At 51.7% G+C, this 23,588-nt stretch overlaps 1 protein-coding gene across 1 annotated transcript; it reads right to left on the bottom strand.

Annotated features, from left to right (window-relative positions):
- Window positions 1–5,735: 5,735 nt before the first annotated feature.
- Window positions 5,736–9,783, bottom strand: ILF2 (interleukin enhancer binding factor 2). The gene is made up of 15 exons (XM_044272065.1): window positions 9,681–9,783; window positions 8,877–8,933; window positions 8,727–8,769; window positions 8,545–8,649; window positions 8,297–8,374; window positions 8,093–8,195; window positions 7,950–8,015; window positions 7,747–7,863; window positions 7,224–7,302; window positions 6,786–6,873; window positions 6,649–6,710; window positions 6,453–6,567; window positions 6,276–6,366; window positions 6,034–6,200; window positions 5,736–5,891 (listed from the first exon to the last, which is right to left on the bottom strand). The coding sequence occupies exons 1-14, from the start codon at window positions 9,683–9,685 to the stop codon at window positions 6,043–6,045; spliced, it is 1,167 nt and encodes a 388-aa protein (XP_044128000.1). The 5' UTR covers window positions 9,686–9,783; the 3' UTR covers window positions 5,736–5,891; window positions 6,034–6,042.
- Window positions 9,784–23,588: the final 13,805 nt, after the last annotated feature.

Genomic DNA, 23,588 nt, shown 5'->3' with positions numbered 1-23,588 from the left:
AGTCCCAGATATCTCCCTGACTCCTCCTGTAAAGAGGAAGCAAGCAGGATCGCCGGGAGGTGCTGCCCAGAGCCGCCGCCAACCTGCAGCTCCCACAGGGGCCATCACCCAGCTTTCCCAGACTCCTGACGGCCATGTTGGTTGTCACCCAGCTTTCCCAGACTCCTGGCGGCCATGTGTGTTGTCACCCAGCTTTCCCAGACTCCTGACGGCCATGTGTGTCATCCCCCAGCTTTCCCAGACTCCTGACGCCCATGTCGGTTGTCACCCAGCTTTCCCAGACTCCTGACGGCCATGTGTGTCATCACCCAGCTTTCCCAGACTCCTGACGCCCATGTGTGTCATCACCCAGCTTTCCCAGACTCCTGACGGCCATGTGTGTCATCCCCCAGCTTTCCCAGACTCCTGACGGCCATGTGTGTCATCCCCCAGCTTTCCCAGACTCCTGACGCCCATGTCGGTTATCACCCAGCTTTCCCAGACTCCTGACGGCCATGTGTGTCATCACCCAGCTTTCCCAGACTCCTGACGGCCATGTGTGTCATCACCCAGCTTTCCCAGACTCCTGACGGCCATGTGTGTTATCACCCAGCTTTCCCAGACTCCTGACGGCCATGTGTGTTATCACCCAGCTTTCCCAGACTCCTGACGCCCATGTCGGTTATCACCCAGCTTTCCCAGACTCCTGACGCCCATGTCGGTTATCACCCAGCTTTCCCAGACTCCTGACGGCCATGTGTGTCATCACCCAGCTTTCCCAGACTCCTGACGCCCATGTGTGTCATCACCCAGCTTTCCCAGACTCCTGACGGCCATGTGTGTTATCACCCAGCTTTCCCAGACTCCTGACGGCCATGTGTGTCATCACCCAGCTTTCCCAGACTCCTGACGCCCATGTGTGTCATCACCCAGCTTTCCCAGACTCCTGACGCCCATGTGTGTCATCACCCAGCTTTCCCAGACTCCTGACGGCCATGTGTGTCATCACCCAGATTTCCCAGACTCCTGACGGCCATGTGTGTCATCACCCAGCTTTCCCAGACTCCTGACGCCCATGTGTGTCATCCCCCAGCTTTCCCAGACTCCTGACGCCCATGTCGGTTATCACCCAGCTTTCCCAGACTCCTGACGCCCATGTGTGTCATCACCCAGCTTTCCCAGACTCCTGACGGCCATGTGTGTCATCACCCAGCTTTCCCAGACTCCTGACGGCCATGTGTGTCATCACCCAGCTTTCCCAGACTCCTGACGGCCATGTGTGTCATCACCCAGCTTTCCCAGACTCCTGACGGCCATGTTGGTTGTCACCCAGCTTTCCCAGACTCCTGACGCCCATGTGTGTCATCACCCAGCTTTCCCAGACTCCTGACGGCCATGTGTGTCATCACCCAGCTTTCCCAGACTCCTGACGGCCATGTGTGTTATCACCCAGCTTTCCCAGACTCCTGACGGCCATGTGTGTCATCACCCAGCTTTCCCAGACTCCTGACGGCCATGTGTGTCATCACCCAGCTTTCCCAGACTCCTGACGCCCATGTTGGTTGTCACCCAGCTTTCCCAGACTCCTGACGCCCATGTGTGTCATCACCCAGCTTTCCCAGACTCCTGACGGCCATGTGTGTCATCTCCCAGCTTTCCCAGACTCCTGACGCCCATGTTGGTTGTCACCCAGCTTTCCCAGACTCCTGACGCCATGTGTGTCATCACCCAGCTTTCCCAGACTCCTGACGGCCATGTTGGTTGTCACCCAGCTTTCCCAGACTCCTGACGGCCATGTGTGTTATCACCCAGCTTTCCCAGACTCCTGACGCCATGTGTGTCATCACCCAGCTTTCCCAGACTCCTGACGGCCATGTGTGTTATCACCCAGCTTTCCCAGACTCCTGACGGCCATGTGTGTTATCACCCAGCTTTCCCAGACTCCTGACGGCCATGTGTGTCATCACCCAGCTTTCCCAGACTCCTGACGGCCATGTTGGTTGTCACCCAGCTTTCCCAGACTCCTGACGCCCATGTGTGTCATCACCCAGCTTTCCCAGACTCCTGACGGCCATGTGTGTTATCACCCAGCTTTCCCAGACTCCTGACGGCCATGTGTGTTATCACCCAGCTTTCCCAGACTCCTGACGGCCATGTGTGTCATCACCCAGCTTTCCCAGACTCCTGACGGCCATGTGTGTCATCACCCAGCTTTCCCAGACTCCTGACGGCCATGTGTGTCATCACCCAGCTTTCCCAGACTCCTGACGGCCATGTGTGTCATCACCCAGCTTTCCCAGACTCCTGACGGCCATGTGTGTCATCACCCAGCTTTCCCAGACTCCTGACGCCCATGTGTGTCATCACCCAGCTTTCCCAGACTCCTGACGGCCATGTGTGTCATCACCCAGCTTTCCCAGACTCCTGACGCCCATGTGTGTCATCTCCCAGCTTTCCCAGACTCCTGACGGCCATGTGTGTCATCACCCAGCTTTCCCAGACTCCTGACGGCCATGTGTGTTATCACCCAGCTTTCCCAGACTCCTGACGGCCATGTTGGTTGTCACCCAGCTTTCCCAGACTCCTGACGCCCATGTGTGTCATCACCCAGCTTTCCCAGACTCCTGACGGCCATGTTGGTTGTCACCCAGCTTTCCCAGACTCCTGACGGCCATGTGTGTTATCACCCAGCTTTCCCAGACTCCTGACGGCCATGTTGGTTGTCACCCAGCTTTCCCAGACTTCTGACGCCCATGTCGGTTGTCACCCAGCTTTCCCAGACTCCTGACGCCCATGTCGGTTATCACCCAGCTTTCCCAGACTCCTGACGGCCATGTTGGTTGTCACCCAGCTTTCCCAGACTCCTGACAGCCATGTCGGTTGTCACCCAGCTTTCCCAGACTCCTGACGGCCATGTCGGTTGTCACCCAGCTTTCCCAGACTCCTAACGGTCATGTCGGTTGTCACCCAGCTTTCCCAGACTCCTGACGCCCATATCGGTTGTCACCCAGCTTTCCCAGACTCCTGACGCCCATGTCGGTTGTCACCCAGCTTTCCCAGACTTCTGACGCCCATGTCGGTTGTCACCCAGCTTTCCCAGACTCCTGACGGCCATGTCGGTTGTCACCCAGCTTTCCCAGACTCCTAACGGCCATGTCGGTTGTCACCCAGCTTTCCCAGACTCCTGACGCCCATGTCGGTTGTCACCCAGCTTTCCCAGACTCCTGACGCCCATGTCGGTTGTCACCCAGCTTTCCCAGACTCCTGACGCCCATGTCGGTTGTCACCCAGCTTTCCCAGACTCCTGACGCCCATGTCGGTTGTCACCCAGCTTTCCCAGACTCCTGACGCCCATGTCGGTTGTCACCCAGCTTTCCCAGACTCCTGTGAGTTTTCCCAGATTCCAGGAATTCAGCCGCTGACCTGTGCCCACCCTGAGCCCTGATGCCAGGCTGCGGTGCCCGGTCACATGACTGCTTCTGCTCTGTGCCACACTACAGAGTGATGAGGAGAGGGTCGGCAGAGCCCGGTCTGGGGCCCATCGGGAGGGCCCCTGCAGAACTCTGCTGACCCCCACAGTGACTACTGGGGTCTGCTACAAGGAGGCCATGCTGACACCTGCTGGACAGAACTGGCATGACAGGCGGCCGCTCACCAGTGAGAAGGGGCAGTGGCCAAATACCCGACCTCCGAGCCACCAGTCAGCAGGCGAGGACATACTGGTCGCTGCACCGCTCTGGCCATGCGGACACAGAGGGAGCTAAGAAGGGCGCTGGCCCTTTAAAAAGAACAGGAAAAGGAACGAACAGAAGGAGGAAGCAGCAAAACAGCCAGGAAGTATTACTACTGCCGACAACCTGCCTGAGAGGTAGTCACAGCCCCACCCCCTGATGACATCACTCTAACAGCTGTATCCGTGGCCTCATGCACACGACCGGTCGGCTGGGACGCATTCAGTGTCCGTGCGCATAACTCTAGAATGTGCTCCTCTTCTTCTGGTGTGAATGAGCCCCTGGTTGCTGTACGCCCGGCCGCCCCCACATACACGTGGTTCTCCTCCGATATGACCTGCGGCATTTCCCAGTTACATAAAGCCGCCATTGTCTCCGGATTTTCGCTCTCGATAAACCCGTTTTCCTGCATCCAGAGCCAAGAGGTGGCATAAAAGGGGCATTCATAAAGCCAACGGAGCGACACCTGCAGAGCTTACCCCCCGGGGCCACAACTCCAGACCCCCCCCCCCCCCCCCCCGTCATTTCAGGTCTGGGAAACTTCGCAATCTGCTGCATTTCTGGGAGGACGCCTGTTATTACGCAGTGGGCGTGGTTACGTAATGCCCCGCCCCTCAGTGTATAGAGCTGGGGACATGGGCTGCTAGATGGCCGCTAGCGCATCCGCAATACCCAGTCCCCATAGCTCTGTGTGCTTTTAGGCCTCTTTCACACTTGCGTTGTCCGGATGCGGCGTGTACTCCACTTGCCGGAATTACACGCCGGATCCAAAAAAACACAAGTGAACTGAAAGCATTTGAAGACGGATCCGTTCAGTGTTACTATGGCAGCCAGGACGCTATTAAAGTCCTGGTTGCCATAGTAGTAGTGGGGAGCGGTATACTTACAGTCCGCGCAGCTCCCGGGGTGCTCCAGAATGACGTCAGAGCGCACCATGCGCATGGATGACGTGCCATGCGATCAAGTGATCCATGCGTGTGGGGTGCCCTGACGTCACTCTGGAGCGCCCCGGGAGCCGCACGGACGGTAAGTATGCTGCTCCCCACTACTTTGGCAAGCAGGACTTTAGCGTCCCGGCAGCCATGGTAACCATTCAGAAAAAGCTAAACGTCGGATCCGGTAATGCGCCGAAACGACGTTTAGCTTAAGGCCGGATCCGGATCAATGCCTTTCAATGGGCATTCATTCCGGATCCGGCCTCGCGGCAAGTCTTCAGGATTTTTGGCCGGAGCAAAAAGTGCAGCATGCTGCGGTATTTTCTCCGGCCAAAAAACGTTCCGTTCCAGAACTGAAGACGTCCTGATGCATCCTGAACGGATTTCACTCCATTCAGAATGCATTAGGATAATCCTGATCAGGATTCTTCCGGCATAGAGCCCAGACGACGGAACTCCATGCCGGATCCGGACAATGCAAGTGTGAAAGAGCCCTGAGCCGGAAGACCAGATTCAGCATTGGGACGACAGCAGCGTGGTCGCCCTCTAGTGGGCAGACTACTGTGATGCAGTTACACAAGACAATTATAGATACAGAGCCTGCAGCAGCACAGAGGATTTCAGGAGAGGAGGGTGCAGATCTTGTGGGGATTAGAGTTACCTAGGGCAAGGTGCAGGACCTGAAGCAGCACAGAGGGTTTCAGTAGAAGATACTATGTCAGCTCCTTTGGCCCCGCTTCTGGACGGCTCAGGTCCAGAATAAATAGCGACAACCGTGATTACAGCGAAGAGAAAGGCGTCGATGATCCGGGAGCGCGCGGGGGGAATTGTTTAGTCAGCCGCCGAGCGCAGAGACGGGTATAATGGGACAAGTGTTGCTATGACGATACACGAGTGTCCGTACGTGGAACAAATTAAACAATAAATCAGCCGCATGACGCTCGCTGGAGACAGGTCACGGCGAGCACAGGTTTAACCCTCCATGCGCTGACCGAGAGCCGCACAGGGAAGCTTCCAGTCCCCTCGTTACCAGTGTGCCACCCCGCACCCTACAGGCCCCTCACCCACAAACACGACACCAGGAGCGCCATTAACCAACAAACATAATAAAAATTTATTGTGGACATGAAATGAAATTCTCTACAGTATAAAATAAAGGTCACATCACAACAAAGATGGCGGAGCCGGGGGCTTGGTCCGGGCGGAGAACCACAAGTCTGGGCCGAGGGGCAAGAAAAACCAAGATCTGGAGGGAGAGAAAGATTCACCCGTTAGAAGGAGCCCACCATTCAACAGGGAGATCCGCCCCCAGGAGAGCGACTCCCAGCATCCTGGCACCAGGTAACACTACTCTCATCAGCCTCACGTGCCATGTGACTGACACCTACCTGTCCAGGTCACTCCTGGGTCTCCATGTTCTCCTCTTCCTCCGCTCCCTCAGGAATATCAGGGCCCTCTCCATCCTCACCCTCCTTCCTCTCCGGGGGTCTCTCATAGGCCTTCTCTGAGGGGGTCACAATGACGCCATCCCAGGTGGACATCTCTGAGGCGAGGGCTGTGGAGACAGACAGCGATTAGGACACAGACCCTCTTAGTACGCAGCCCCCCCGCTCAATAACACGGCACCTACCACTTGCGTCGCCCTCCAGGCCGAGGATCTTGCGGTATCCGCCGTGGGATAAGATGCGGATCAGGGTCTGAGCTGTGTAACACACCATGTCCTGCAGGGGGCAGAAGAGACGAGGCCTCAGTATACACATCAGACACGTGAGCCCCTCACGCCATCACTCCTCCCCCAATGACTTACCTGTTGTTCCAGGGTCATCACCGTGTGGACCCGGAAGTTTCCACTCTCACAAGGGTCTGTAATACCCACAGAGCCGGGAAGGAAGAGGCCGGCAGCGAGGATCTGGAGGCAGCGCCTGAGACGGGAAGCAGTCAGTGTAATAGGAATAGCCACACTGTGACCCCCCCACCCCCATGTTACCACGCTCCCTACCTACCTGTAGGCTATGTTGAGTGCCAGCGGCTGGCGGGATGGGTTGTTCATGACGGAGTAATGGGCCTGCAAAACACAGTAATGGTCAGTAGGAGCCCAACCACACAGGGGCCCCTAGAGCCTCCCGGGGAGGAAACATACCAGCAAGTCCAGGATCCACGGGGTCATCGGCTCAAACCCGGGGAAGCGACCCATCAGATCTTTCAGAAGGCGGATCAAAACCTTAACTCTGGTGGAGGAAGCCGAAGCAGGGTAAGGAGGTGGTCTTGGGGGATCACCATAAGACAACAACCCCCCATCCAGATGTATAGCACCCCCCCCCCAAGCAAGTCCTGACCCTTGTAATACCACATTTGCCCTGTTGGAGGCACTGCAGAGGGGAATCAGCAGCCAGTCACCTGCACCCACCCTCTAGAGCTGAGGCCACGGCTAGCCTCTAAATGGGTGGGTCAGAAAACAGAAATGTATCTCAAGCACAGGCTCCTATGGGGGTTTGTCAGAAGCAGAATTGTGAGTGCAGCTGTGAAGCTGTGACTGGAGTAAGAAGCCCAGAACAGACTAACCCCAAGGGAAACTTACGTGGAGTGAGACGCGTTCTCCTCGAACCAGCGGGCATGTCTAATGGCGGCCAGGGCGCTCTGGAGGACCTTGATGTCCACTGCAACAGAAGAGCAAGACGTCAGTGACCGCAGCGGAGGTAGGTACCCTCATCACTTGGGGTATATGGGACCCCCCAGGAGTACAGCGAGCGGGTAGTACGGCTCCTGTAGACTAGAGATCAGCGAAGCCGCGTCGCTTAATAAGTCCGTTATAATGCTGTACGGAGATGCTTCTCTTCACAGCAGTAGAATGTATTGGCTCCGGTGAGGCAAAGTCTGTTAATCACAAAGACGTGCGAGGTAATTACAGCGGCTCTCGGCTCTGCAGCGGATACTCACTGAAGTTACTCTAGTCTCACACGTGATGCGAGTAACCTCGCCTCATCGGAGGCAGTACATTCTAGTACTGTAAGGAGAAGCGGCGCCGGATTTTGCACACCCAACTTGCTTCGCTTATCTCTAGCCCGGACCACCGCATCCCGTCACGGTGTGATGTCACTTACAGTGCAGCTCTGCGTCCAGCTTGCGCAGATTTGGGGGGACAGTTGTGATTAGGATCTTCACGGTGGCGTCTGCGGAGCTGATCTCAAAGCCGGTGTCGTTGGTGAGCATGGTGAGTACTGAAGGGAGAAGGCGGAGAGGTGAGCGCGGCGACACAGCAGGGGACGTACCGTATAAACTGCAGGAAGGGGGGGGGGAAACCTACCTTCAGCTGGGTCTTGTGTCCTGAGGGTTTCCACAACTTTCATTCCTAGAGCAGCCACGGCTTCCACTAGAAGAGACCAGAGGGGTCAGAATAGGGAAAGGCTAGAGCGGGGGCTGAAGGAGCCCAAATAAGACCAAACTCACATGTGGGGAGGATCTTCAGGATGACGACGAGGTCCGCCACGTTGTGCCCGTTGGTCATCGTGCCCTTCTTGTAGGAGCCCACCTGCCGCACCTCTTCAATTTGCTGCAATGAGATAAATAAGGCCATAATGCGACCAATAAGGAGCAGGAGGGACCTGGCAGGGCGGAGGCGAGGACCCCCAGTAACCGTCAGCCGGTACTTACCACTTCAAAGTTTCCTGGGGCCACGATCAGGTTGTCGATGACGTTGTTTATTTTTGTTACCAGGGACAAGATGGAAGCCTGAAAGAAAGCGAGACGTCAGGCGCCGCTGATCACTCAGGGGAGAGTTTCCATTGTAGTGGCCGGGCCTGGTACCGCAGCTCGTCCCACGGGTGACGTCACTGGTCGAGGAGCGGCATGAGGGACAGACCCCCCACACACAGATACTGAGGTCCTCAGGGGCACTTTACCTGCTCGCTGGGGGTGGGGGCAAGGTCTTGGTTTCGTTTCAGCAGGGCTTCACTGAAGGTGGTCTCGTCAGGGGCGGGCTTCACTCGGGGAAAGGCCATCTCACACTGCGGGAGAGACAAGGGGCATTAGTTACCACAGAGACAAGCAGCCGGAGGCAACGAAGAAGAGGGAAGTCACTCACCACGTGGAAGTCAAAAGGAATGTGTGGGACGAAAGGTCTGAACCTGGAAGAGGGAAAAAAAAAAAAATATATATATATATATATAAATTTGGAGATAAGCGGCATCTGAAGTAACATCACCACGGCAACAACGACCAGCACAATACTCACCCTGCACCAGGGCCGACCCTGGATCCAAAGCGTCCACGACCGCGGCCTCTTTCTCCCCTGAAACACAAGAGCACAATCATTACAGCCAGGTCGCCCAACCGCCGGGCCCAGCCAGGTCGCCCAACCGCCGGGCCCAGCCAGGTCGCCCAACCGCCGGGCCCAGCCAGGTCGCCCAACCGCCGGGCCCAGCCAGGTCGCCCAACCGCCGGGCCCAGCCAGGTCGCCCAACCGCCGGGCCCAGCCAGGTCGCCCAACCGCCGGGCCCAGCCAGGTCGCCCAACCGCCGGGCCCAGCCAGGTCGCCCAACCGCCGGGCCCAGCCAGGTCGCCCAACCGCCGGGCCCAGCCAGGTCGCCCAACCGCCGGGCCCAGCCAGGTCGCCCAACCGCCGGGCCCAGCCAGGTCGCCCAACCGCCGGGCCCCATCACCGTGGGGTTACATGACCACAGCATCACCCATTACAATCCATTGTCCAGCATAGACATTGTGACATACAGGAGGCCCACAGGTTCAGACTCCTGAAACCGCCTCTCCTACAACACCTAAAGAACTACATGTCCCAGCAAACCCTGCAGCAGTCAGGAGATGCTGGGAGTGATAGTCCCTCGTAAATACCCCTGCCCTCCCCGGGGTGGTGGTCGTCGCCTCTGCCCAGAACACCCCCGCCGCTCAGTGCCTGCGCCATTATCAGCCCCGGGTCCACCCTAAACCCGGCCCCTCCAGTCCCCGTCCCCGTCCCGTCCCCCCGCACCCGGCAGCACACCCCAGTCTCCCGGCCTGTGAAGGCCCGCGCAGCCTCTCCTACCTCATGGTTCACACTTCTTCAGATACACGCGCTGCCGGACAATGAACACCCACTCGACCCGCGAGGCTGCGACAGAGAACGAAGTAGAACAAGAGCCCGTGTTATTGGGTATAAACGCCGGCCAAACAGCCAACCAGAGAGGACCTTATTGAAAACCCCGCCCCCCAACGGTTCTCCTCCAGTACAAAGCGGCCAGAGAGTTACGTCAGAGAGATTGACGAAACATTTGACCAATAGAAATAATCACCGTCTCCCCGCCCATTTGGCGTCATTCAGCGAAATGGCGGCCTTTTGGATAATTTAAAAAAAACTTTATTAGGCGCTGTGAGGATGAACAATACAAAATGTCTCATTAAAAAAAAAAAAAAACAGGAATAAAACGCAATAGTCTGAATATAATCATGAAGTTAGTGCTGAGCAGTGTATCTAATCCTGTCCTGTGTGATACTGACTGCTGAGCTGTGTATCTAATCCTGTCCTGTGTGATACTGTCTGCTGAGCTGTGTATCTAATCCTATCCTGTGGGATACTGCCTGCTGAGCTGTGTATCTAATCCTATCCTGTGTGATACTGCCTGCTGAGCTGTGTATCTAATCCTATCCTGTGTGATGCTGACTGCTGAGCTGTGTATCTAATCCTATCCTGTGTGATACTGACTGCTGAGCTGTGTATCTAATCCTATCCTGTGTGATACTGACTGCTGAGCTGTGTATCTAATCCTGTCCTGTGTGATACTGTCTGCTGAGCCATGTATCTAATCCTATCCTGTGTGATACTGTCTGCTGAGCTGTGTATCTAATCCTATCCTCTGTGATACTGACTGCTGAGCCGTGTATCTAATCCTATCCTGTGTGATACTGTCTGCTGAGCTGTGTATATAATCCTATCCTGTGTGATACTGACTGCTGAGCCGTGTATCTAATCCTATCCTGTGTGATACTGCCTGCTGAGCCGTGTATCTAATCCTATCCTGTGTGATACTGTCTGCTGAGCTGTGTATCTAATCCTGTGTGATACTGACTGCTGAGCTGTGTATCTAATCCTCTCCTGTGTGATACTGTCTGCTGAGCTATGTATCTATTCCTATCCTGTGTGATACTGACTGCTGAGCTGTGTATCTAATCCTATTCTGTGTGATACTGTCTGCTGAGCTGTGTATCTAATCCTGTCCTGTGTGATACTGTCTGCTGAGCTGTGTATCTAATCCTCTCCTGTGTGATACTGTCTGCTGAGCTGTGTATCTAATCCTCTCCTGTGTGATACAGTCTGCAGTATCTAAGGCTGCCACGCTCGCACACACAGGGGCCCCGGGCCCTTCATCTCTCTGCAGAGTTTCCTGGCGGGCCCTGAGGGTGAGGGGCCCCGGTGTGAACAGAGGCCGGTGCAGGCTCCTCCTGAATTATTCATGTGGCTGCTGTTTACTGTCCCCCTGCTGCTATTGTCCCCTGGTGTCACCCCTCCCGGTCTGATGGAGATGCAGATTGTCCCCTCACATGACAATGGCAGCAGGACCAGCCCAATACGCAGACCGCGCAGCCGGACCAGCCCAATACGCAGACCGCGCAGCCGTACTTTATTTCAGCGGCTGAAATCCAAACATCGCTTGTGTGAAACAGCCCTTAGTACTCAGCCATGGAGACTGTCCTTTCTTTCCACCCTGATACAGACTGGGACTAACGGAAGGGGCCCTTCGAGCTCCACACCTTCCACCTCCTTGGGCTATTTCCGCCCATTGCTTATCATACGTTATTTTTGGGAGATGTTTTTTTAATTATGCAGCAGATTTCTGGAAATTCAACCCTGTATTGTGTCACAAAAGTGCTTTGGGGCTTATTCACAGGAGGCATAGGAGATTCCATGTTATCTGGTTTATTCTGAGGGTATACTAGTGACTTCCTACCAAGTTCCCTCTGAGATAACCTACAGGTTATAGCTCTCACCTCCTGTATCTGAGCAATTCCGTCTCGCACGGATCATCTCGCCTTTCGGTATATTCCGCAATGTATGTAGTGGGTGGCAAGACAATCCGTGCAATATTGTATTGCCCGCCAGAGGTTTCCTATAGGTGGACGTGTGAATGATGGAGGTGGTGGAGTCACCCCTCAGGCGCAAATCCCAAAAATTAACCTCTTCCTTTCCATGATGGACATCAAAAGATATGGTCTCCAAACATGAATTGAGGTATTGGGTGAAGTCACCCCTCAGGCGCAAATCCAAAAAATGAACCTCTTCCTTTCCATGAGGGACATTAAAAGATATGGTCTCCAAACATGAATTGAGGTATTGGGTGGAGTCACCCCTCAGGCGCAAATCCAAAAAATGAACCTCTTCCTTTCCATGATGGACATCAAAAGATATGGTCTCCAAACATGAATTGAGGTATTGGGTGGAGTCACCCCTCAGGCGCAAATCCAAAAAATGAACCTCTTCCTTTCCATGAGGGACATTAAAAGATATGGTCTCCAAACATGAATTGAGGTATTGTGTGGAGTCACCCCTCAGGCGCAAATCCAAAAAATGAACCTCTTGCTTTCCATGATGGACATCAAAAGATATGGTCTCCAAACATGAATTGAGGTATTGGGTGAAGTATGGTATGGCCGCCAGACCAAAAAAACAACAGGTCATCGATGTAGCGACCATACCAGCTTATGCATTACCAGTAAAGATGGGTTTTTGATGAGGAGAAAGCTCCTCTCCCACCATGCCATAAAAATATTATCAATGGAGGGAAAGAGCTTAGCCCTCGTCAACACCATTGACATCTGTGAATAAGATTGGCCATTGAACATAAAGAAATTACACCTGAGGAGGAAGTCTACCACCACCACCACCAAAAATGCATGCAGTCTTTCCGTATAATGGCTGTATGTCTCCAAAAACCATGCAAGAGATTTCAGGGGCAAGTCGTGTGGTATGTTAGTCTATAGAGAGACAATGTCTACAGTGATCCAAGTATATTGTGCAGACCGCGCCGTTTTACTGACAGCCTGTAACACGGAACGTGTATCTTGTAAAAAACCTGGAATCACTATTGGTCGGAGAAGTGAATCCACCCATTGTGACAGTTTCGGAAAAAGACCCTATTCCTGCCCCAGTGGGTCTGAGTGGAGGAGGAAAAACGTTCTTATGAATCTTCGGGAGCGCATGAAAGGAATCCCAAGTTGAGACTCAGAGATAATATCTTTGTCACTTCTTTTTGAAATGGGGGGAGCGGGTTACCCGACGGGCGAGCATAACCATCAGTGTCACCTAACATGGTTTCAATCTGAGATTTATACACTCCACCGTCAAGCACCGCTCCCCCCTTATCAGCTTGTTTTATAGCAATGTCGTCTCTGTCCTTCAACTCCCTCAAGGCTTGAAACTCCTTCCTAGTCATATTCCGGATTCACACCTTTGGATTTAACTTTTTTATTTAGCTGAACAAGGTCCCTCTCCACCATTTCTTGATAGCGATCTAACACGGAGGATCTTGATTGGATAGGGTAATAGTCACGATTTGTTGTATAAAAATGGTAAAAGATATGAATCAAATCACGGTCCCCACGTGTTGCGCGCAAATCCTGTAAATTACAAGTATGGATCATTTCCCCAAAAACTCATTTCATTACATTCAGTTGGAACTTTTAACACAGACGGGTTGTCATGTGAGGACGTTATACATTCAATAGGTGTCGTAAGGTAGTTGCACACATCATCACGGACATCCTCAGAAGACACCTCCTGGAAGTGCCGTCTTAATGTGAAGTTCTATGCTTTCTCCCCACCCTCCGTTTTTTGCAGCCATTTTATGAGGGGGGGGGGGGGGACATTAATTGACAAAGAGGCAACTGCTTCTGTTTCCGAGTCCATATCAGTTGAATTGAAGGAGACCCTTTGAGAATTTTTCCTCCTTGAACATGATCTTTTAGGTATAGATCGAGGTGGGTTTCTTGTTGCCTCCACCCAGGAGTGGACCTGGTTGGATTTATAATCTAGAAGATCCTCACTTGTTTAAAGAGTAATAAATCATCTTCCACTTTCTTGAGATCATTTCTAAGTTTGTATCATCAAACTCTTGGAATCTAGGATTGTGAATAAATGCCAGAAGAGACTCCTGGGTGGTTTTAATGTATTTTCTGAGATCCACAAGAGCTTCTGAACAATTCATTCCATCAGTTTAAAGGAACAGTCTGAGCGAATGGCTTCCCACGGTGATAAAAACAATTCAGAATACATTATAGTAGGTTTCTTTTTTATTCTGAGACCCTGAGGGACCATTTTCTTTATCACTATATTTTTTCAATGAAGTGAAGTCCCACCAAATCCGGAGCTATCGTAGTAATGGCTCCTCAAGTGAGGACATGAACGTGTTCAAGTTCAGATTGTCTTGGGCTGTTTGTTCTGGCTCATCAAAAATAGCATTCATTTTAGAAAGTCTATCTTCCTCGTCCTCCATAGGACACAAGGATATGTGCGCTGTATGTAACCCGTGTCTTAGGGCAGCAGGGCGTTGCGGACACCCGGGGCAGGAGAGAGCAGACCTCTGGGATATCTGGTAAAGCTACTGACAACCTAACAGCGGGCAAAGCGGTTGTCACTGTTCTTTATCAGCCCTTCCCTGCAAAACTAGAATAATCTGCAGATCAGACGACCCCAACGTCCACCCAGTTATACCATTACTGCTGACAACCTGCCTGTACATCATGTCTGAGAGGTTGTCACAGCCCCGCCCCCTGCTGATGACATCACTGATATAATGACATAAGCTCCACACACCTTATACTACAGGAACATCTATTACTGCTGACAACCTGCCTGTACACCCTGTCTGAGAGGTAGTCACAGCCCCGCCCCCTGCTGATTACATCACTGATATAATGACATTTGTCTGAGAGGTAGTCACAGCCCCGCCCCCATAATTAACCAGCTTTATTATTCAGCTCCGGAGCCATTTCTGGGGTTGTTGGCTTTCTGTAGGCCTCTGTACAAGGTTCTATCACAGCTGAGGATGAGTGGAGTCACCCTTGAAATAACAGACATGGCCTCCTTTCGGTGGGCATTGTATTCTGGATCTGGTCATTGTCTGGGTGTCAGATCTGGAGTGCAGACGGTTAATCACAGGTACAATGCACCCGTCTGCATGAGGCAGCGCTACCCCAACATCCGGCTCTGACAACCACAATGGGGCCAAATGAATATTTGAGAGAACTCATTAAGAGCATGGAGATAAGCGGCGCAGGAGTCAGGACGTGTGCAGCCATGCGGAGACGCAATCAGCTCCACTCAATGGCAACCGCCCCGCCACCAACTGCCACGATTCACAATTAATACACAGTTATTACAATGCAGGGAGCAAGGCGAGCGTGGACTACAAGTGCCAGCAAAACAAAGGGGGGAAGCAACCTCAGTGATGGATTACAGGGGACTGGGGGATGAGCGGCAGCATCAGGCCGGGGAGAGGACGACTGTAGGACAGGAGAATACAGTCTATTGCCTCCTGTTATCAGCCATTTCAGGGGAGAGGATGACTGTAGGACAGGAGAATACAGTCTATTGCCCCCTGTTATCAGCCATTTCAGGGGAGAGGATGACTGTAGGACAGGAGAATACAGTCTATTGCCCCCTGTTATCAGCCATGTCAGGGGAGAGGATGACTGTAGGACAGGAGAATACAGTCTATTGCTCCCTGTTATCAGCCATTTCAGGGGAGAGGATGACTGTAGGACAGGGGAATACAGTCTATTGCTCCCTGTTATCAGCCATTTAAGGGGAGAGGATGATTGTAGGACAGGAGAATACAGTCTATTGTCCCCTGTTATCAGACATTTCAGGGGAGAGGACGACTGTAGGACAGGAGAATACAGTCTATTGCTCCCTGTTATCAGCCATTTCAGGGGAGAGGATGACTGTAGGACAGGAGAATACAGTCTATTGCTCCCTGTTATCAGCCATTTCAGGGGAGAGGATGACTGTAGGACAGGAGAATACAGTCTATTGCTCCCTGTTATCAGCCATTTCAGGGGAGAGGATGACTGTAGGACAGGAGAATACAGTCTATTGCTCCCTGTTATCAGCCATTTCAGGGGAGAGGATGACTGTAGGACAGGAGAATACAGTCTATTGCCCCCTGTTATCAGCCATTTCAGGGGAGAGGATGACTGTAGGACAGGAGAATACAGTCTATTGCCCCCTGTTATCAGCCATTTCAGGGGAGAGGATGACTGTAGGACAGGAGAATACAGTCTATTGCCCCCTGTTATCAGCCATTTCAGGGGAGAGGATGACTGTAGGACAGGAGAATACAGTCTATTGCCCCCTGTTATCAGCCATTTCAGGGGAGAGGATGACTGTAGGACAGGAGAATACAGTCTATTGCCCCCTGTTATCAGCCATTTCAGGGGAGAGGATGACTGTAGGACAGGAGAATACAGTCTATTGCCCCCTGTTATCAGCCATTTCAGGGGAGAGGATGACTGTAGGACAGGAGAATACAGTCTATTGCCCCCTGTTATCAGCCATTTCAGGGGAGAGGATGACTGTAGGACAGGAGAATACAGTCTATTGCCCCCTGTTATCAGCCATTTCAGGGGAGAGGATGACTGTAGGACAGGAGAATACAGTCTATTGCTCCCTGTTATCAGCCATTTCAGGGGAGAGGATGACTGTAGGACAGGAGAATACAGTCTATTGCCCCTGTTATCAGCCATTTCAGGGGAGAGGATGACTGTAGGACAGGAGAATACAGTCTATTGCCCCCTGTTATCAGCCATTTCAGGGGAGAGGATGACTGTAGGACAGGAGAATACAGTCTATTGCCCCCTGTTATCAGCCATTTCAGGGGAGAGGATGACTGTAGGACAGGAGAATACAGTCTATTGCTCCCTGTTATCAGCCATTTCAGGGGAGAGGATGACTGTAGGACAGGAGAATACAGTCTATTGCCCCCTGTTATCAGCCATTTCAGGGGAGAGGATGACTGTAGGACAGGAGAATACAGTCTATTGCTCCCTGTTATCAGCCATTTCAGGGGAGAGGATGACTGTAGGACAGGAGAATACAGTCTATTGCCCCCTGTTATCAGCCATTTCAGAGGAGAGGATGACTGTAGGACAGGAGAATACAGTCTATTGCCCCCTGTTATCAGCCATTTCAGGGGAGAGGATGACTGTAGGACAGGAGAATACAGTCTATTGCTCCCTGTTATCAGCCATTTCAGGGGAGAGGATGACTGTAGGACAGGAGAATACAGTCTATTGCCCCCTGTTATCAGCCATTTCAGGGGAGAGGATGACTGTAGGACAGGAGAATACAGTCTATTGCCCCTGTTATTAGCCATTTCAGGGGATGAGGATGACTGTAGGACAGGAGAATACAGTCTATTGCCCCCTGTTATCAGCCATTTCAGGGAGAGGATGACTGTAGGACAGGAGAATACAGTCTATTGCCTCCTGTTATCAGCCATTTCAGGGGAGAGGATGACTGTAGGACAGGAGAATACAGTCTATTGCCCCTGTTATCAGCCATTTCAGAGGAGAGGATGACTGTAGGACAGGAGAATACAGTCTATTGCCTCCTGTTATCAGCCATTTCAGGGGAGAGGATGACTGTAGGACAGGAGAATACAGTCTATTGCCCCCTGTTATCAGCCATTTCAGGGAGAGGATGACTGTAGGACAGGAGAATACAGTCTATTGCCCCTGTTATCAGCCATTTCAGGGGAGAGGATGACTGTAGGACAGGAGAATACAGTCTATTGCCCCCTGTTATCAGCCATTTCAGGGGAGAGGATGACTGTAGGACAGGAGAATACAGTCTATTGCCCCCTGTTATCAGCCATTTCAGGGGAGAGGATGACTGTAGGACAGGAGAATACAGTCTATTGCCCCCTGTTATCAGCCATTTCAGGGGAGAGGATGACTGTAGGACAGGAGAATACAGTCTATTGCCCCCTGTTATCAGCCATTTCAGGGGAGAGGATGACTGTAGGACAGGAGAATACAGTCTATTGCCCCCTGTTATCAGCCATTTCAGGGAGAGGATGACTGTAGGACAGGAGAATACAGTCTATTGCCCCCTGTTATCAGCCATTTCAGGGGAGAGGATGACTGTAGGACAGGAGAATACAGTCTATTGCCCCCTGTTATCAGCCATTTCAGGGGAGAGGATGACTGTAGGACAGGAGAATACAGTCTATTGCCCCCTGTTATCAGCCATTTCAGGGGAGAGGATGACTGTAGGACAGGAGAATACAGTCTATTGCCCCTGTTATCAGCCATTTCAGGGGAGAGGATGACTGTAGGACAGGAGAATACAGTCTATTGCCCCCTGTTATCAGCCATTTCAGGGGAGAGGATGACTGTAGGACAGGAGAATACAGTCTATTGCTCCCTGTTATCAGCCATTTCAGGGGAGAGGATGACTGTAGGACAGGAGAATACAGTCTATTGCTCCCTGTTATCAGCCATTTCAGGGGAGAGGATGACTGTAGGACAGGAGAATACAGTCTATTGCCCCTGTTATCAGCCATTTCAGGGGAGAGGATGACTGTAGGACAGGAGAATACAGTCTATTGCCCCTGTTATCAGCCATTTCAGGGGAGAGGATGACTGTAGGACAGGAGAATACAGTCTATTGCCCCCTGTTATCAGCCATTTCAGGGGAGAGGATGACTGTAGGACAGGAGAATACAGTCTATTGCCCCCTGTTATCAGCCATTTCAGGGGAGAGGATGACTGTAGGACAGGAGAATACAGTCTATTGCTCCCTGTTATCAGCCATTTCAGGGGAGAGGATGACTGTAGGACAGGAGAATACAGTCTATTGCTCCCCTGTTATCAAGCCATTTCAGGGGAGAGGATGACTGTAGGACAGGAGAATACAGTCTATTGCTCCCTGTTATCAGCCATTTCAGAGGAGAGGATGACTGTAGGACAGGAGAATACAGTCTATTGCTCCCTGTTATCCAGCCATTTCAGGGGAGAGGATGACTGTAGGACAGGAGAATACAGTCTATTGCCCCCTGTTATCAGCCATTTCAGGGAGAGGATGACTGTAGGACAGGAGAATACAGTCTATTGCCCCTGTTATCAGCCATTTCAGGGGAGAGGATGACTGTAGGACAGGAGAATACAGTCTATTGCCCCTGTTATCAGCCCATTTCAGGGGAGAGGAAGACTGTAGGACAGGAGAATACAGTCTATTGCTCCCTGTTATCAGCCATTTCAGGGGAGAGGATGACTGTAGGACAGGAGAATACAGTCTATTGCCCCTGTTATCAGCCATTTCAGGGGAGAGTATGACTGTAGGGCAGGAGAATACAGTCTATTGCTCCCTGTTATCAGCCATTTCAGGGGAGAGGATGACTGTAGGACAGGAGATTACAGTCTATTGCTCCCTGTTATCAGCCATTTCAGGGGAGAGGATGACTGTAGGACAGGAGAATACAGTCTATTGTCCCCTGTTATCAGCCATTTCAGGGGAGAGGATGACTGTAGGACAGGAGAATACAGTCTATTGCTCCTGTTATCAGCCATTCAGGGGAAAGGATGACTGTAGGACAGGAGAATACAGTCTATTGCCCCCTGTTATCAGCCATTTCAGGGGAGAGGAGACTGTAGGACAGGAGGAATACAGTCTATTGCCCCCTGTTATCAGCACATTTCAGGGGAGAGGATGACTGTAGGACAGGAGAATACAGTCTATTGCTCCCTGTTATCAGCCATTTCAGGGGAGAGGATGACTGTAGGACAGGAGAATACAGTCTATTGCCCCCTGTTATCAGCCATTTCAGGGGAGAGGATGACTGTAGGACAGGAGAATACAGTCTATTGCTCCCTGTTATCAGCCATTTCAGGGGAGAGGATGACTGTAGGACAGGAGAATACAGTCTATTGCCCCTGTTATCAGCCATTTCAGGGGAGAGGATGACTGTAGGACAGGAGAATACAGTCTATTGCTCCCTGTTATCAGCCATTTCAGGGGAGAGGATGACTGTAGGACAGGAGAATACAGTCTATTGCCCCCTGTTATCAGCCATTTCAGGGGAGAGGATGACTGTAGGACAGGAGAATACAGTCTATTGCCCCCTGTTATCAGCCATTTCAGGGGAGAGGATGACTGTAGGACAGGAGAATACAGTCTATTGCCCCTGTTATCAGCCATTTCAGGGGAGAGGATGACTGTAGGACAGGAGAATACAGTCTATTGCTCCCTGTTATCAGCCATTTCAGGGGAGAGGATGACTGTAGGACAGGAGAATACAGTCTATTGCCCCCTGTTATCAGCCATTTCAGGGGAGAGGATGACTGTAGGACAGGAGAATACAGTCTATTGCCCCCTGTTATCAGCCATTTCAGGGGAGAGGATGACTGTAGGACAGGAGAATACAGTCTATTGCTCCCTGTTATCAGCCATTTCAGGGGAGAGGATGACTGTAGGACAGGAGAATACAGTCTATTGCCCCCTGTTATCAGCCATTTCAGGGGAGAGGATGACTGTAGGACAGGAGAATACAGTCTATTGCTCCCTGTTATCAGCCATTTCAGGGGAGAGGATGACTGTAGGACAGGAGAATACAGTCTATTGCCCCCTGTTATCAGCCATTTCAGGGGAGAGGATGACTGTAGGACAGGAGAATACAGTCTATTGCCCCCTGTTATCAGCCATTTCAGGGGAGAGGATGACTGTAGGACAGGAGAATACAGTCTATTGCCCCCTGTTATCAGCCATTTCAGGGGAGAGGATGACTGTAGGACAGGAGAATACAGTCTATTGCCCCCTGTTATCAGCCATTTCAGGGGAGAGGATGACTGTAGGACAGGAGAATACAGTCTATTGCCCCCTGTTATCAGCCATTTCAGGGGAGAGGATGACTGTAGGACAGGAGAATACAGTCTATTGCCCCCTGTTATCAGCCATTTCAGGGGAGAGGATGACTGTAGGACAGGAGAATACAGTCTATTGCCCCCTGTTATCAGCCATTTCAGGGGAGAGGATGACTGTAGGACAGGAGAATACAGTCTATTGCCCCCTGTTATCAGCCATTTCAGGGGAGAGGATGACTGTAGGACAGGAGAATACAGTCTATTGCCCCCTGTTATCAGCCATTTCAGGGGAGAGGATGACTGTAGGACAGGAGAATACAGTCTATTGCCCCCTGTTATCAGCCATTTCAGGGGAGAGGATGACTGTAGACAGGAGAATACAGTCTATTGCCCCTGTTATCAGCCATTTCAGGGGAGAGGATGACTGTAGGACAGGAGAATACAGTCTATGTGCCCCCTGTTATCAGCCATTTCAGGGGGAGGAGATGTCTATTGCCCCTGTTATCAGCCATTTCAGGGGAAGGATGACTGTAGGACAGAGAATACAGTCTATTGCCCCCTGTTATCAGCCATTTCAGGGGAGAGGATGACTGTAGGACAGGAGAATACAGTCTATTGCCCCCTGTTATCAGCCATTTCAGGGGAGAGGATGACTGTAGGACAGGAGAATACAGTCTATTGCCCCCTGTTAGTAGGCCATTTCAGGGGAGAGGATGACTGTAGGACAGGAGAATACAGTCTATTGCCCCCTGTTATCAGCCATTTCAGGGGAGAGGATGACTGTAGGACAGGAGAATACAGTCTATTGCCCCCTGTTATCAGCCATTTCAGGGGAGAGGATGACTGTAGGACAGGAGAATACAGTCTATTGCTCCCTGTTATCAGCCATTTCAGGGGAGAGGATGACTGTAGGACAGGAGATACAGTCTATTGCTCCCTGTTATCAGCCATTTCAGGGGAGAGGATGACTGTAGGACAGGAGAATACAGTCTATTGCCCCCTGTTATCAGCCATTTCAGGGGAGAGGATGACTGTAGGACAGGAGAATACAGTCTATTGCCCCCTGTTATCAGAATTTCAGGGCAAAGGATGACTGTAGGACAGGAGAATACAGTCTATTGCCCCCTGTTATCAGCCATTTCAGGGAGAGGATGACTGTAGGACAGGAGAATACAGTCTATTGCCCCTGTTATCAGCCATTTCAGGGGAGAGGATGACTGTAGGACAGGAGAATACAGTCTATTGCCCCCTGTTATCAGCCATTTCAGGGGAGAGGATGACTGTAGGACAGGAGAATACAGTCTATTGCTCCCTGTTATCAGCCATTTCAGGGAGAGGATGACTGTAGGACAGGAGAATACAGTCTATTGCTCCCTGTTATCAGCCATTTCAGGGGAGGAGGATGACTGTAGGACAGGAGAATACAGTCTATTGCCCCCTGTTTATCAGCCATTTCAGGGGAGAGGATGGACTGTAGGACAGGAGAATACAGTCTATTGCTCCCTGTTATCAGCCATTTCAGGGAGAGGATGACTGTAGGACAGGAGAATACAGTCTATTGCCCCCTGTTATCAGCCATTTCAGGGGAGAGGATGACTGTAGGACAGGAGAATACAGTCTATTGCCCCCTGTTATCAGCCATTTCAGGGGAGAGGATGACTGTAGGACAGGAGAATACAGTCTATTGCCCCTGTTATCAGCCATTTCAGGGGAGAGGATGACTGTAGGACAGGAGAATACAGTCTATTGCCCCTGTTATCAGCCATTTCAGGGGAGAGGATGACTGTAGGACAGGAGAATACAGTCTATTGCCCCTGTTATCAGCCATTTCAGGGGAGAGGATGACTGTAGGACAGGAGAATACAATCTATTGCCCTGTTATCAGCCATTTCAGGGAGAGGATGACTGCAGGACAGGAGAATACAGTCTATTGCCCCTGTTATCAGCCATTTCAGGGGGGAGGATGACTGTAGGACAGGAGAATACAGTCTATTGCCCCTGTTATCAGCCATTTCAGGGGAGAGGATGACTGTAGGACAGGAGAATACAGTCTATTGCCCCTGTTATCAGCCATTTCAGGGGAGAGGATGACTGTAGGACAGGAGAATACAGTCTATTGCCCTGTTATCAGCCATTTCAGGGGAGAGGATGACTGTAGGACAGGAGAATACAGTCTATTGCCCTGTTATCAGCCATTTCAGGGGGAGGATGACTGTAGGACAGGAGAATACAGTCTATTGCCCCTGTTATCAGCCATTTCAGGGGAGAGGATGACTGTAGGACAGGAGAATACAGTCTATTGCCCCTATTATCAGCCATTTCAGGGGGAGGATGACTGTAGGACAGGAGAATACAGTCTATTGCCCCCTGTTATCAGCCATTTCAGGGGAGAGGATGACTGTAGGACAGGAGAATACAGTCTATTGCCCCTGTTATCAGCCATTTCAGGGGAGGATGACTGTAGGACAGGAGAATACAGTCTATTGCCCTGTTATCAGCCATTTCAGGGGAGAGGATGACTGTAGGACAGGAGAATACAGTCTATTGCCCCTGTTATCAGCCATTTCAGGGGAGAGGATGACTGTAGGACAGGAGAATACAGTCTATTGCCCCTGTTATCAGCCATTTCAGGGGAGAGGATGACTGTAGGACAGGAGAATACAGTCTATTGCCCCTGTTATCAGCCATTTCAGGGGAGAGGATGACTGTAGGACAGGAGAATACAGTCTATTGCCCCTGTTATCAGCCATTTCAGGGGAGAGGATGACTGTAGGACAGGAGAATACAGTCTATTGCCCCTGTTATCAGCCATTTCGGGGAGAGGATGACTGTAGGACAGGAGAATACAGTCTATTGCCCCTGTTATCAGCCATTTCAGGGGAGAGGATGACTGTAGGACAGGAGAATACAGTCTATTGCCCCTGTTATCAGCCATTTCAGGGGAGAGGATGACTGTAGGACAGGAGAATACAGTCTATTGCCCCTGTTATCAGCCATTTCAGGGGAGAGGATGACTGTAGGACAGGAGAATACAGTCTATTGCCCCTGTTATCAGCCATTTCAGGGGAGAGGATGACTGTAGGACAGGGGAATACAGTCT

This window comes from Bufo gargarizans, chromosome 11, assembly GCF_014858855.1.
Source record: "Bufo gargarizans isolate SCDJY-AF-19 chromosome 11, ASM1485885v1, whole genome shotgun sequence".
NCBI lineage: Eukaryota > Metazoa > Chordata > Amphibia > Anura > Bufonidae > Bufo > Bufo gargarizans.
This window is presented reverse-complemented; position numbering and strand designations above follow the sequence as displayed.